Source organism: Callorhinus ursinus, unplaced genomic scaffold (genome assembly GCF_003265705.2).
Source record: "Callorhinus ursinus isolate GAN/ISIS: 27379988/994484 unplaced genomic scaffold, GSC_fseal_2.0 scaffold4, whole genome shotgun sequence".
Classification (NCBI taxonomy): domain Eukaryota; kingdom Metazoa; phylum Chordata; class Mammalia; order Carnivora; family Otariidae; genus Callorhinus; species Callorhinus ursinus.
In genome coordinates, this window is record NW_027397066.1 from 123,544,069 (window position 1) to 123,557,140 (window position 13,072).

A 13,072-nucleotide genomic window follows, 5' to 3' on the forward strand; every position below is an offset into this window, starting at 1 on the left:
GCTTCCAAGAAGCTAAAGTCAATACTCAGCTGGTGCAGAGCTGAGCAGATAAATCTACAGAAGCCTCTCTTACCTCTCCAAGGAGGATTTTAGTGATATGGTCCAATAATTTCTTGTTTATATTATTTTGGCATTTCCCCCCTTAATACTTGTGAGATAAAGCAGCCTGACACAATTTGGAAGACATTCAAAGATTTATCTTGCATTTCTTCTCTTTATATCATTTATGTTTTGCCATAGCTATAATTTATGTGCCTCACTCATAAAGGTGTCATAATCTCTGCAGCAGAGATTGCTAGGTTCCTGCTCAAAATCTATTGTCCTTTTCTCTTTGTAAAAAAATTCAAGTTTGATTTAGGTGGCAGTGTGCTTGGGTAAAAGACCACATTTTCCATTTTCCCTTGCAGTGATATGTGGCTATGTGACTAAGTTCTGGCTAATGAAATAAATAGCAAAAATGTCTAAGACCGGCCGGAAGGTGGAACAAAGTGCTGACTCAGCTGGCGGGGGGTGGGGGCAGGGTGCACTTTTAACCTTTCTCTTCCTCCTTCCCGGAGGGAGCTCTAGGAGCCACCTTGTATTTTGAGGTGAAACAGGATGGAACCCAATGCTTCCCTGGGGACTGTGGAATCATGTTAGACTATTTACTTCTGGACTGCTTTTACATGAGAGAGAAATAAACTCCTTATGGTTTAAACTACTGTTATTTTAGATTTTTCTGTTACAATATGTCTGAGCCTAATTCTGACTGACTCAGTCTGAAACATATCCAAAGATTAAGTAGAAGCCATGTTTGACTTTATATGTGGCAACTTTGTTACTCATCAGGGAAAGACAACATTGTATGTAGCAGAACCTACATAAAGGGAAGGTTTCATCTGTATTAACCTCTGTTTTATCTAGACTGGAACCTGACCAATTTGCATTGTTTCAAATCCTTAACTAATCCAAGCATTTAGCAAAGCATAAGAATGCTTACCTGACATACATACTTGAATGTCTCCAGGCATCTAAAAACTTAATGAGTCTGAAACAGATACTGGTCTTGCCCACCCCAGTCATCATTAATTACCACCACCACATGGACTTCTTATCCCCTGTTTTCCTTTTAGTGAATGTTCAGTGAAGTTCATATCCACCCACCTTACTTATCACCACAAGGGCCTGGCAGCCATCTTTGACACCCTCCTCATTTCTAATATCCAGGCCATTGTCAACTCCCAGAATCTCCCTCTACAATCTATTTTGATCTATTTCTGTCTCCATTGTCACTTAGAGGGTAAAGCTATAACATTTCTTGCCCACACCACTCCAAAAGTGTCCCTCTGGACTCGTATTCTCCACACAGCAGCTAGAGAGAAGACACAAGCCAGATCCCATCACCATCATGCTGAAACCTCTTCAAAGGCTCCCAATAGCATTACAATACAATCCAAAATCCTAAATATGGCCTATGAGTTCTGTGAAATTTGGCCCCTGCCTCTCCTCCACCACCCTGTGTTGTCTTGAGCCAGTTTCTCTCACTGACTGTGCTTCAGCCACCTGACCTCTTTTTGTCTTTTGAATGTATCAGACTCTTTCCCATTCAAGAGGCTTGCACGGGCTGGTTCCCTGCCTGGACTACTTTGCTCTCAAAGCCCTCTATTTAATGGTTAATTCCTACTGATTCTTCTGGTCACTGATTAGAGGACACTTCTCATTAAATCTTCCTGACCCGACTCTCGATTTTTATCAGGCCCTCAATTATAATGTCTCACACACTCTTTACTCTGACTGTATGGCACTTTCATTTTAAACTATATATTTATGTGTGTGGGGTATTTTGTTTTTTGGGGGGGGGTAGTTACTGTGTCATTTTCCCTCCAGAGAACAAAAGCACCATGAGGACAGACACTGTCTGTTTTGTATACCGCTGTATCACCAGCACCTAGCGTGGTACATAATACATATAGAAACTTAACAAATATTTGTGGGAAGAATGAATGAATGAATGAACAAAAATGAGACCTAGGAACCCTGTAGTATCTGTTTTTGTGATCACTTTCCTTGAATTCTGTCTTACGTGATTTTAGGAGAACAGATTCCCCTCCCCCCCCCCCTTCCCCCATATTGATGGAATGTAATCTTCATCTCTTCCTCCTCCTCCTCCCGCTTTTCAGCCTACCCTCCCAACTTCCTCCTCCTAATATAAAGTATTATAACTTTAGCAGATGCTTTACAAAAACAATTTTATCAAATCTCCTCAACCAACTTGCAGTTGCAAAATCATCATCTCCATGCCATGGATGGCAAGCCTGAGATTTAGTGAAAATTTACCTTTGCCAAGCTGGTATGACTACTAAGTAGTGAAGGTGACTAGGAGCTCCTAAATTTCTATCTATCCATTGTACCATAATGTTTCCCTTCACTTGGCCATACTTCTCATTCATTCCACAGTTACTGATCAACTCTACTAGGCACTGGACAAGATATAATTGAATAAAACTAAACTACTTAGGCCTTTCACTCTTGGTGATCACAGTAGACTTATTTAGTATTGCATTAAGAGTCATATTCACCTGCTCTTTAACACTGTTTTGGGCTGTGTGTGCGCAAAGACAGAAGTAACAATGTTTTTGTGATGTTATAAAATTGTTTTAAACAGCTCATTTTGTTCCAGATACCTAAATATCTAAGGAAGAACTGGCCACAGTGAATGAACCAGAGTGTTTGTGGCTGGGAGTAGAAAGCCGTAAGGAAAGAGGCACTTCTGGAGCAGCCCCTTGCCCCCTTTCTTAACTTTGTAATTAAGGTACTTCACATACTAAAAAAATTCACCCATTTAAAGTGTACAGTTAATGATTTTCAGTATAGTTAGAGCTGTGCAATCATTACCAAAATCTAAGTTTAAATTATTTTCATCATCCCCAAAGGAAACCCTTACTCTACACCCACGTCACCATCCAGCCTCTGACAACAGCTAATCTCCTTTCTGTCTCTATTGATTTCCCTATTCTGGACATTTCACATGAATTGAATAATATATGTGGTCTTTTGTGACTGGCTTCTTTCACTTACCATGTTTTCAAGGTTCATTGTGTTGTAGCATGTATCAGCACTTATTTTTTTTTCTATTAATATTCCATTAGTAGATTAACATTCTGCTGCATGGATACACACATTTTCTTTAACCCTCCATTCATCAGTTGTTGGACATTAGGGTTGATTCCATTTTTTTAAAAGATTTATTTATTTATTTATTTGAGAGAGAGAGAATGAGAGAGAGAGAGAATAGGGTCAGAGGGAGAAGCAGGCTCCTTTGCTGAGCAGGGAGCCTGATGTGGGACTCGATCCCAGGACTCCGGGATCATGACCTGAGCCGAAGGCAGTCGCTTAACCAACTGAGCCACCCAGGCGCCCGGGTTGATTCCATTTTTTTTTTTTTTTTTGGCTCTTATGAACAATGCTACCGTGAGTGAGTATTTGTGCAGACATAGGATTTCATTTCTCTTGGGTATATACCCAGGGAGTGGAGTTGCTAGCTCACATGTTAATTTTACGTTTAACACATTGAGGAGTGTCAGCAGCCCCTCTTTATGAGGATAAGTTTAGGGTTTTGTCCAGAAGACTGAGTCAGTTTTTCTGTTTTGCCAGGTCCTCAGTGTTTGTTTACATCCCTTCTATTCTTGCGTCTTTCCCCCTTTATTTGCCTCTTCTCTTCTCTGTAGAATCCAGCCCCCTGCTGATTTTAGTAGGAACTGCAGCTTTCAATGCCTAAAAGTTATTTGTAAAACATTTTGAACTCTCTGGAGGATGGACATTAAAGCAATAATGTTTATCTGTTTTTCCGTGGGTCTGCCGCACGTGGTTCTATTTTGTAACAAAAGAGTTCACTGAGTAGGAGGCTTATTTAACTTGTTCCTGAGAGTTACACTCCAACAACATGCTGTCCAAACAGATTCTTAATTACCCAGAGCTGAGTCTAAACGTTTTAAAGAATCAGTTTGAAGTTTCTTGGAGGATATTAACATCTTTAATAAATCTATATAGGTAAACATATGTTGAGAGCTTGTAAAAAAATGTATGTAGAGTTCCTGGTACATAATTGCTTAATAAATTGTTAGTTGCCATTATCAAAAGTTACTGTAATGAACGACTGATTTAAGTATAAATCTCAATTACTTAAAATGTCTTAATTTTTTTGGAAACACATTTGAGTTGTTTCAGAATACACAGGATACTTTTCCATGTGTGCTGACATAAATTCTCATTTGATCGTCACCCCCACCTCGTGAAACCTGGCATTTTTTTCCAGTAGTTATTTTTAGAACAATAAAGATCATTTCCACCTACCCAAGCAAAGTTAATCTGAATACGACGGAGACAACTCTTCAGTGGTTTATCCACCCGCTCCCTCCCTCCAAATCGTTCAGTGTGGATACACGGAAGAGTGTAATAGGAGCTGTCGGCCCCCAAGCTCTCCCTGCTCGGGTAAAGCTTTCAATTAAAGCGGAGATTTAACACGCATTTTACTTGAGATGAGGAGCGGGAATAAGGAAAAGCGAGCCCTGCGTGCGAGAGCTTTCACAGCTCAGGGTCGCTCCCAGGATAAATAATATCAACGAGTCAATCGTTTCCCCTCGCCGAGTCAGACATCTGAGCGCTGTCTCCCGGCTGAAGGGATTAGAGACTGCTATAAAAACGCCCCTTCCAGGTCCTGGTCGAGGTCCCGGCCTCGAGGAGCTGACTCTGAGTCACCCCAAGAAGGGGAGCCGAAGAAAGGGGAGGGGCACGCACCCCGGGGGTGGAGGAGAGCCGCGGGACGAAATTCTAGACCTAGTAAGGCTCGGAAGGAAGAGGAGGGGCAAAGGCGCGCGGGGGAAGAGAAGGAAGAGGCTGCTGGAGAAAGGAAGAGGAGGAAAGGGAGGGAGGAAGAAGGAAGGCGGAGGATCAAGAAGGGGGCGAGGGGGGGCGGGGGCGCGGGGCGGGCCGGGGAGGCGCCCGGGGCGGGGCGGCTCGCGCCTCGGGGAGGGTCTGCGGCGCGGGGGCCGGGCGGGGCGGGGCCGCGGGCGCCCGGGGCTCGGCGGGGGCTGCCGGGATTGGGGCGCCGCGGCTCTCGCTCGCCTCCGCGGCCAGGCTCAGCTCCGAGGGACACGTCCGTGCCGCGTTAGCCCGGGGCTGCGAGCCTCTCCGGGACTTCCTGCCCGCGAGCCCCGCACCTGGCCACGGCCCCGAAGCCCGGCTCCAGCTGTAGTGCGCGGCGGGCGGGCGGCGGACCGCGGCGGTCATGGGGCTGCAGCCGCTGGAGTTCAGCGACTGCTACCTGGACAGCCCGTGGTTCCGGGAGAGGATCCGCGCCCACGAAGCGGAGCTGGAGAGGACCAACAAGTTCATAAAAGAGCTCATCAAGGACGGGAAGAACCTCATCGCAGCGACCAAAAGTAAGCGGGGACCAGGCTGCGGCGCGGCGAGGCCGGGAGGAGCTTCTGCGGTAGGGAGACAGGCAGTCGCGTGCCCCGGGTCAGCCGTCCCCGGAACAGGAGATTGGGGACCGGGAGGCCCCGGGCTCACTCCTGCCCGGCTCCCCAGGCAGCGAGTGGCGAGTGCCCTTTCCCGCCCCTAGCCCTCTACCAGCGGCCAGAGCCCGGGGTTGTGCGTGGGAGCGCGCCGCCCGCAGCCCAGTACCCCTCGGTGCCTGCGTTCCCTGCCCCCCCGCCCCGGGGTCAGGTGGGATTGTACCCTCAAGCTCAGTTTCGTTAGTTTTGCCTTGTGACCTCTCCAGAGGACTTTCCTGGGGGATTCTTTGAAAACCTGCTGCGTGCTGACTTATTCAAAAGTCCCTTCCACTGCACCCTTACCGTGTGATTTTCCGATCTTTTCGGATAGTCTCGGCCCGGGTCCTTCAGTGTGCTAAACCAGAAAGTCCACCCGGCGTCGTGCTGCTTTCCGCACATTCTTTCCCTCCTGCGCTGGGGAGGGTTCAAAGACTGGGACTTGTCAGGGTGAGCAGACATCGTACCCTTTGGCCTCAGCCAGCGTTGCCTGCCACCAGGGAATTTCACCCACGATGCCTTCTCCCTGGTTCTTTTATGCTTTTTGAAAAACTAGGAAGTGGCCACCGGAGAAATAGATCTCTATAGATACATCTGTATCTGAGAAGAGTCTTTCTAGGAGGGAGAAGGGCCAAGATTCTGGGTGATGGTTGGTGATGTTGCTGGATGGGGGGGGGGGGCATTAGCTCCAGTGAGGAGCTGCGGGGCTGGACCACACCTGTAGCCCATAGCCCTTCCGAGGAGGCCTCTGAGTGTCCTCTCTTCTTAAGAAGACAGCAGACAAGCGACAGGGCAGTATCCAACCTCACAAGTCTGTGTTGTTAGGGTCTTTATCGCTTCTCTAGTTTCTCAGTTCGGTAATTCCCAGCTTTGGGAGTTAGTCCTTTGTACACTTGTTTGTAGACCTCACCTCTGGGAAAAATACCCCGTATCACTCTCCCCCACTACCACTATTTTGCATTTAGGAAGATGAAAACATACTGTACAAACTCTCAAGAACCCAGCACAGTGTCTGGAACAGTAAATATAATGAGTTGAAATAAGTTTTAATGGGAAGAATTTAGTGAGCCATCCCTGTAATTTTGGAAGCAAGTCACTCCTCTGGATGATGTCCAAAGTTCCTTTTGGTTCTGTGACCTTGTTGGTGTTGCAAAAGAAGGATTGGGAATCACTTTGCCCTATGGGACTAGTAGGCTTATTTGGTTGATGGCTGCCCAGTGCCTTGGCATTAGATATATGTGTTGGGTGGGAAGTAGGGAGGGGTTATAAATATGTAGGCAGGAGTGAGAAGGGCAGTGTGTGTGTGTGTGTGTGTGTGTGCGCGCGCGCGCGCGCGCACATGAGCACATGAGGGAGAGGGTTTCTTCCTTCTGTAGCTTGGTGTTAACCAGTGTCACTGGCCTGGCGAGTGTACCTTCTGTCTTGCTGGCTGTAGCAGCTCCCTCTGAAGCTAGGATTAGAGGAGGGAGGCTTTGGTATGGGGAGAGGCAGATGGCAAAGCCAGTTTGGCCACTGGTAGAAAGCTATTTATGTGACTGCATGTTAGCTCTTCTGCCAACAGGACACATGCTTGGTGTTCCAGCGGCAGCTGGTGCATCTGGGAGGCCAGCTGTCGCCTTCCTCCCCAGAATGTAGACTTTCTTGAATTTGTCACCTGGTGTCTTACTCCTTTTGGTTCTTGTCCTTTACCATAAGAAACACAATTTATAATCATGAGTAAGAGAGCAACCCGAAAGTATCTTTTTTCTCATTTTGTTTGATTAACTTAAAGTCTTTCCCAGAAGACAGCAAAAATACAGCTTTAGCTCACATGCTTTAGGCAAGTTAGAAAGACCCTGCGTTTGCCCAGCTTGCTCCTCAAAGTTTAGTTCTAGTTCCTATCAAAGACTACGAGCATCTGACTTAAGTCAGGACACCTGCGTTTAATTCACCTTTCCTGTTAGGGCCTGGCCACACAACAGCTGAATGGGCCACTTAATTATTTTGTGTTCAGTTTCTCTTGTCCTACTTCTTAGAGGCACTGGTAAGGTCCTGCAGTGTTTGGAAATTGCAGTGTAGGTCATTCGTTCGCCTAACCAGTTGAGCCTTTCTATATAACATCTGCGAGTCAAAAAGTCAAGGAAGGACGTGAGGTGGGGTAGGAGCTGCCGAAGAATAGCAATCAACTAGGTCAGACTGATTATATTTTCAGATGTCTTACACTCCGTTGTGTATAAATGGCATTTGGTGCATTTTCAGAATTGTGAGTTTGAGATTTCTGTTTTTAGTTGCCCTGTAAGATGTCTCCTGCATGCACTAAATACTTGTTAGATTTATGTAGTTTTGATGTCTTGATGCTTTGCCTATTCCATAAATATTTAAAGAAATTGGAGGTGGCTCTGTGGGACTTGAAGGCTTACTGCTGAGTTCAGTGATGCAGCAAATCAGCAAATATTTAACATCCATGATTCATTAAATATTGGGATTGAGATACAAAGAGGTAATAAGGCAGAGGCCCTTGTCCTTGAGTTTATCGTCCTGCGGTTGAATTCAGTCCAATATAGGGAATGTGGTTGAACTCTTATAGCATTGTGCTAAATTCTTGAAGAAATAAAGGATAAACACACACACACAGACACATTAAAAGGTTAAGGGGCACCTGGGTGGCTCATTCGGTTAAGTGACTGACTCTTGGTTTCAGCTCAAATTATGGTCTCAGGGTCCTGGGATTGAGCTCTGAGTTGGGCTCTGCTCTCAGCGCAGAGTCTGCTGGAGATTCTCTCCCTCTCCTCCCCAACCCCCCATGTGCGTACTCTCTCTCTCAAATAAACAAATCTTTTTTTTTTTTTTTAAGATTTTATGTATTTATTTGACAGAGCAAGAGAGGGAGAGAGAGAGCACAAGTAGGGGGAGCCGCAGAAGGAGAGAGAGAAGCTGACTTCCTGCTGAGCAGGGAGCCCAACTTGGGGCTTGATCCTGGGACCCTGAGACCATGACCTGAGCCCCCCAGGCTCCCCATAAATGTTTAAAAAATAAAGTTTAAAAATTTAATGAGAAACAAGTATTCTAACTTTGCTAGAAACAAGAGTTTGTTGTAGGTTAGAATGAAGACATGACTGGCAGTTTGGGAACTTAAGTAAGGAGTAGAAGCTTGTAGAACTTGTCAGATTGAAAATAGCTGAGAAGAAACCTGAACACCACAGTATTTGAGGACCCCGAGGAGACCAGTTAGGAATGGGATAAAGGGAGAGGTCGGTTTCAGATTATGGAGGGTCATAAAAGCGAGGTTAGGAATGTGGACTTTATCCTGTGGAGAATCACTGAGGTTTGTCAGCAGAAGGCTGACATAATGGGAAAGAGTTGATTTCGAGACAGGATTTGACATCTGTGTGTAGGGTGGATTTGGACATAGCAGTGGGGGTAGGCGGGAGCTCCAGAGAGAAGTCTGGGATCATTGACTTATGTGGCACATTTAGGAGATCATTCACTCAATTCAGTGGAGTCTTTGTTTAAATGGATTTTTTAGTCCTTTTTCTTTTTCACGCCTTTCCTTTCCTAGAATAACCAGTGTCCTCTTTTAATACAGTCTTTCCTTTTGTAAGCCTTTCATGCACTGTCTGTGTAGTTTCAGATGCTTATGATTCATAGAAATGTTTAGCATATCTGCCAGGAACAGAAATAGGCCATATATGCTTTTCCACAAATTTTACATTAGGCCACCTTGAGAGAATTTGTTCTGTTTAGAGGCAAAAAAATTTTTTTAAAGCAAATAGTCCTTAGAGTTATTAAGCATTTATACAGTTATGTAAAATACTCTTTATTAAGCTTAGATTGTCTAGCTTTCTTGGTGTGTGTATTAAGCTAGAGAGCCCCTCATAAGTGAGCCTGCTCTAAAGCATAGACATGGAGAAGAGTGTGAGTGGCAGACAGGACTAGAATTGGAGTCTTCCAAGTCTTGGTTTTAGTACTTTTTTTTTTTTAAGGCCTTGGTATTTTAGTATTTGCTTTTTCCTTTAACATTTTCTTGATTTTTGCTTTGCTTTCTTCAGGACAACATAAAAGTTCCTTTTTGCTTTCTTTATGTTAATGTTTTAGAGAAATGATTCAAATGATAATCCCTTTTAGGGGAATTCCCAAGTTGCTATTGCACTGAAGCATACAGAAGCTTGGAAGTCTTAAAAGAATTTCACGTTGTAAACTTAAGCCTCAGTTTCCTTATTTGTAAAATGGGACTACAGCAGAAAGCCCAGTCTGAGGACTGAATAAAATCCAGTGATTTTATGTGAAAGTGTTTTGCAAACACATATATAAAGTGGTTGTGTAGATTCTCTTGTTTGCCCAGCCAGCATAATTTTTCTCTAGCGGAATTCTGTTCAGGTGTCTATACCTTTTCCCAGGAGATGCAGGGAAGGGTGATTAGGGGTAATTCTGATTAGTTTAACTAAGTTTTTCAAGCCCAGCTGATCTTTAGAATCACCTGGGCAGTTATAAAAACATATGGTCAGGTTTAAGAGTCCCAGAACTCTAACTCAGTTATGGTGAACTTATTTTCTGGGCTGGTAACTGGTTTAAGAATGAGAATATATCTCAGTTCTGGCCAGTGAGACATGAGTGGAAGGCTGCTGGAGACTTTGGAAAAGATTTCCTTTTGTGTGAGGAGACTCTTAAAAAGGGTTCTTGGGGTGCCTGGGTTGAGTTGAGTGTCTGACTCTTGGTTTTGGCTCAGGTCATGATCTCAAGGTTGTGGGATTGAGCCCTGTGTCAGGCTCCATGTTTAGCTTGTAGTCTGCTTAGATTCTCTCTCCCTCTTCTGCTTCCTCTGCCCCTCCCACTCGTGCTCTCTCTCTCTCAAGTAAGTAAGTAAATAAATAAATCTTAAAAAAAAAAGTTCTTTATTATTCTATGCTATCTGGTTGTGTTGCGTGGAGCTGCTACCGCCATCTTGGGACCGTTGAGTGGAGCCAAGGTAAGGACTATGGAGCAGAGGTAACTGTATCTGGGTTTTTGATGTCATTGTGGGAGCCACAGATTGTTCTATGTCGAAAGCCCAACTCTGGATATATTGTTAAATGACCTAAGCCAGTTTAGGTTGTGTTTTCTGCTACTTCACACTCCAATTTTGGTGGAGTTGTATAATTGTAAATTTCATGCTGATGCTGCTATTCAGTGGAATTTAGGGAGGTATAGAAATAAAATATTACTTAAAAAGTTGATAAATTACAAGTATAATTTTTTCCTGAATGGAAAAGAACACTCGTATGTATTTTTTGTCCCAAAGAAATCACCATGGATCACCAACAATTCAGGGCATCGCCTGGGGTAAGTCTTCACCTCTTGCTTGGGGTTTTAGTATGGTGGGCCAGTCTCTGGTATGAATGTAGACTTGCTGTAGAAAAACTACCATCAGACTGGAGCTAGGATGTGGACCCAGACAGGCTTTAGAGCTTCAGATGCATTACTCACTGTAGGTGGTCCTTGACTCCATATAGAATAGTTTTTTTTTTTTTTTTAAGATTTTATTTATTTATTTATTTGACCAGGGTGGGGAGCGGGGAGTACAAGCAGGGGGAGCAGCAGAGGGAGAGGGAGAATCAGGCTCCTCACTGAGCAGAGAGCCTGGTGCAGGGCTTGATCCCAGGACCCTGAGATCATGAGCTGAGTTGAAGGCAGACGCTTAACTGACTGAGCCACCCAGGTGCCCCTATAGAATAGTTTCTATTTAGAGCTCTCTACTGGCCAGCCATGTTCATTTTTTTTTTTTTTTAAGATTTTATTTATTTGAGAGAGAGAGAATGAGAGAGAGCACAAGAGGGAAGAGAGTCAGAGGGAGAAGCAGACTCCCTGCTGAGCAGGGAGCCCGACGTGGGACTCGATCCCGGGACTCCAGGATCATGACCTGAGCCGAAGGCAGTCGCTTAACCGACTGAGCCACCCAGGCACCCCAGCCATGTTCATTTAAAATGTTTTATGGGTCAGTCATCCGGTGTTCCCCATGTCTTCCTGACACATTGACTTTTCCCTGTCCTCCCATTTGTTGGGGTTCCTTTGACCGCCTCCTTTTTGTTTAGTTTTTTTGGCGGGGACCAGGGAGCATTATTGACTTTTGAAAGGGGAAGTCAGGAGGGCATTTTTGTGTTTTAATTTTTAAAGTAGCTGATGATACGGTACAGGGTAGAGGATTAAGAGCACAGGTTGAGGGTACTGGTCTGTCTGGGTCCCTATCCTAGCTCAGCCACTCACTGGCAGTGGGACCCTGGTCAAGTTGCTTGGCTTTTCTCTATGTTGTCACCTATAAAATGGAGATCATAATACTATCCACCGCATAGGGTTGCTCATTGGATTAAATGAGCGAATACACGTAAAGCATTTAGAATAAGCATTCAGATGTGAAATGTTAACACTTATGATGTATTATTTAAATTGCAGGTACATGTTTTAATATCCAGGTCCTTTTCTTGTCTGAAAAATGGTGCTCTGGCCCAGTGATTAGTATCTAACCTTTTGGTGCTTATTACCCCTAAGAATATATTGGTTCATATCCTCATTAGCGGTGACCAAGAAAGACAAATTTGACAAATGCTGGGAGGCTTCCAAAGTTTGAATGCCATGCGAGATGCTGAAAAACCTTGAAAATAAGTTGATGAATCAAAGCTAAATTGTGTCTTGGGAAAACATTCTCCAGAATTTATTTCCAATTCACAAAGATTTGAAGATGAAGTAGAGAGTGTCAGTAAGGCCGCTGTAGATCTAGCAAAACACCTGCAGCTGAGACTCAAGCAGTCAGTAGCGCGCCTCTGTCTAGAGGACTGAGAAGGAGGGGTTGAAGGTGACAGAGTTGTGCTCAAGGTCCTGGGATGATAACATCAATGACTGGAGCCTTCAGGTACTTAAAAATCACAGTGACACTTTTAGAGGATATTAATGTTAGTGTCTAATCTCCAGGAAACCCTAACAACTAGTGGACAGTGCTTGTGTCTGCTATGGGAAATTCACAATGAGAAAAGGCAGTCAGAGAGGCCTCTAAGAGGGCTGTACCTGAGACCTGTTAGGTAGTCCTATTCTCTATGAAAGGATCCTCAAAGTCTCCTCAACAGATTCCCAAAGAAGCTGTTTTGAGTCTGTGACTCCAATAGCTATTTATGACACCTGATGGTTTTGTTTGTTTTTTGGGTCATAAGCAAGAATTACGAAGGATATAAAAATGCTGGGTAGTGGGTGCCTGGGTGGCTCAGTTGGTTAAGGCGACTGCCTTCGGCTCAGGTCATGATCCTGGAGTCCCGGGATCGAGTCCCGCATCGGGCTTCCTGCTCAGCAGTGAGTCTGCTTCTCCCTCGGACCCTCCCCCTTCTCATGCTCTCTCTCTATCTCATTCTCTCTCTCAAATAAACAAATAAAATCTATTAAAAAAAAATGCTGGGTAGTCTGCTAAGTTACCATAAATCGTGCTTTAAGTGATGGCGGGCTGTATGTGGCAGTGAATAGGTACGGTGTGAAAGCGTGTTCAGATCACACAGTTTGTCAGTGGAGGAGCTGGGATGGGAACCTACTTTTGTCTGGCTCTG

At 44.7% G+C, this 13,072-nt stretch overlaps 1 protein-coding gene across 3 annotated transcripts in view; it reads left to right on the plus strand.

Moving 5' to 3' along the window:
- The first annotated feature begins 5,026 nt into the window (after positions 1-5,026).
- The window catches only part of ARHGAP10 (Rho GTPase activating protein 10), a 338,204-nt gene continuing 330,158 nt past the window's right edge, over positions 5,027-13,072 (plus strand). For 2 of the 3 annotated variants that reach the window (XM_025874287.2, XM_073892334.1), the window contains exon 1: positions 5,028-5,420. In XM_025874287.2, the coding sequence (XP_025730072.1) occupies positions 5,267-5,420 (154 nt within the window). In that variant the 5' untranslated portion in view covers positions 5,028-5,266. Of the gene's footprint in view, positions 5,421-13,072 lie in introns of all 3 variants that reach the window. The other variant, XM_073892335.1, reaches the window with a different exon arrangement.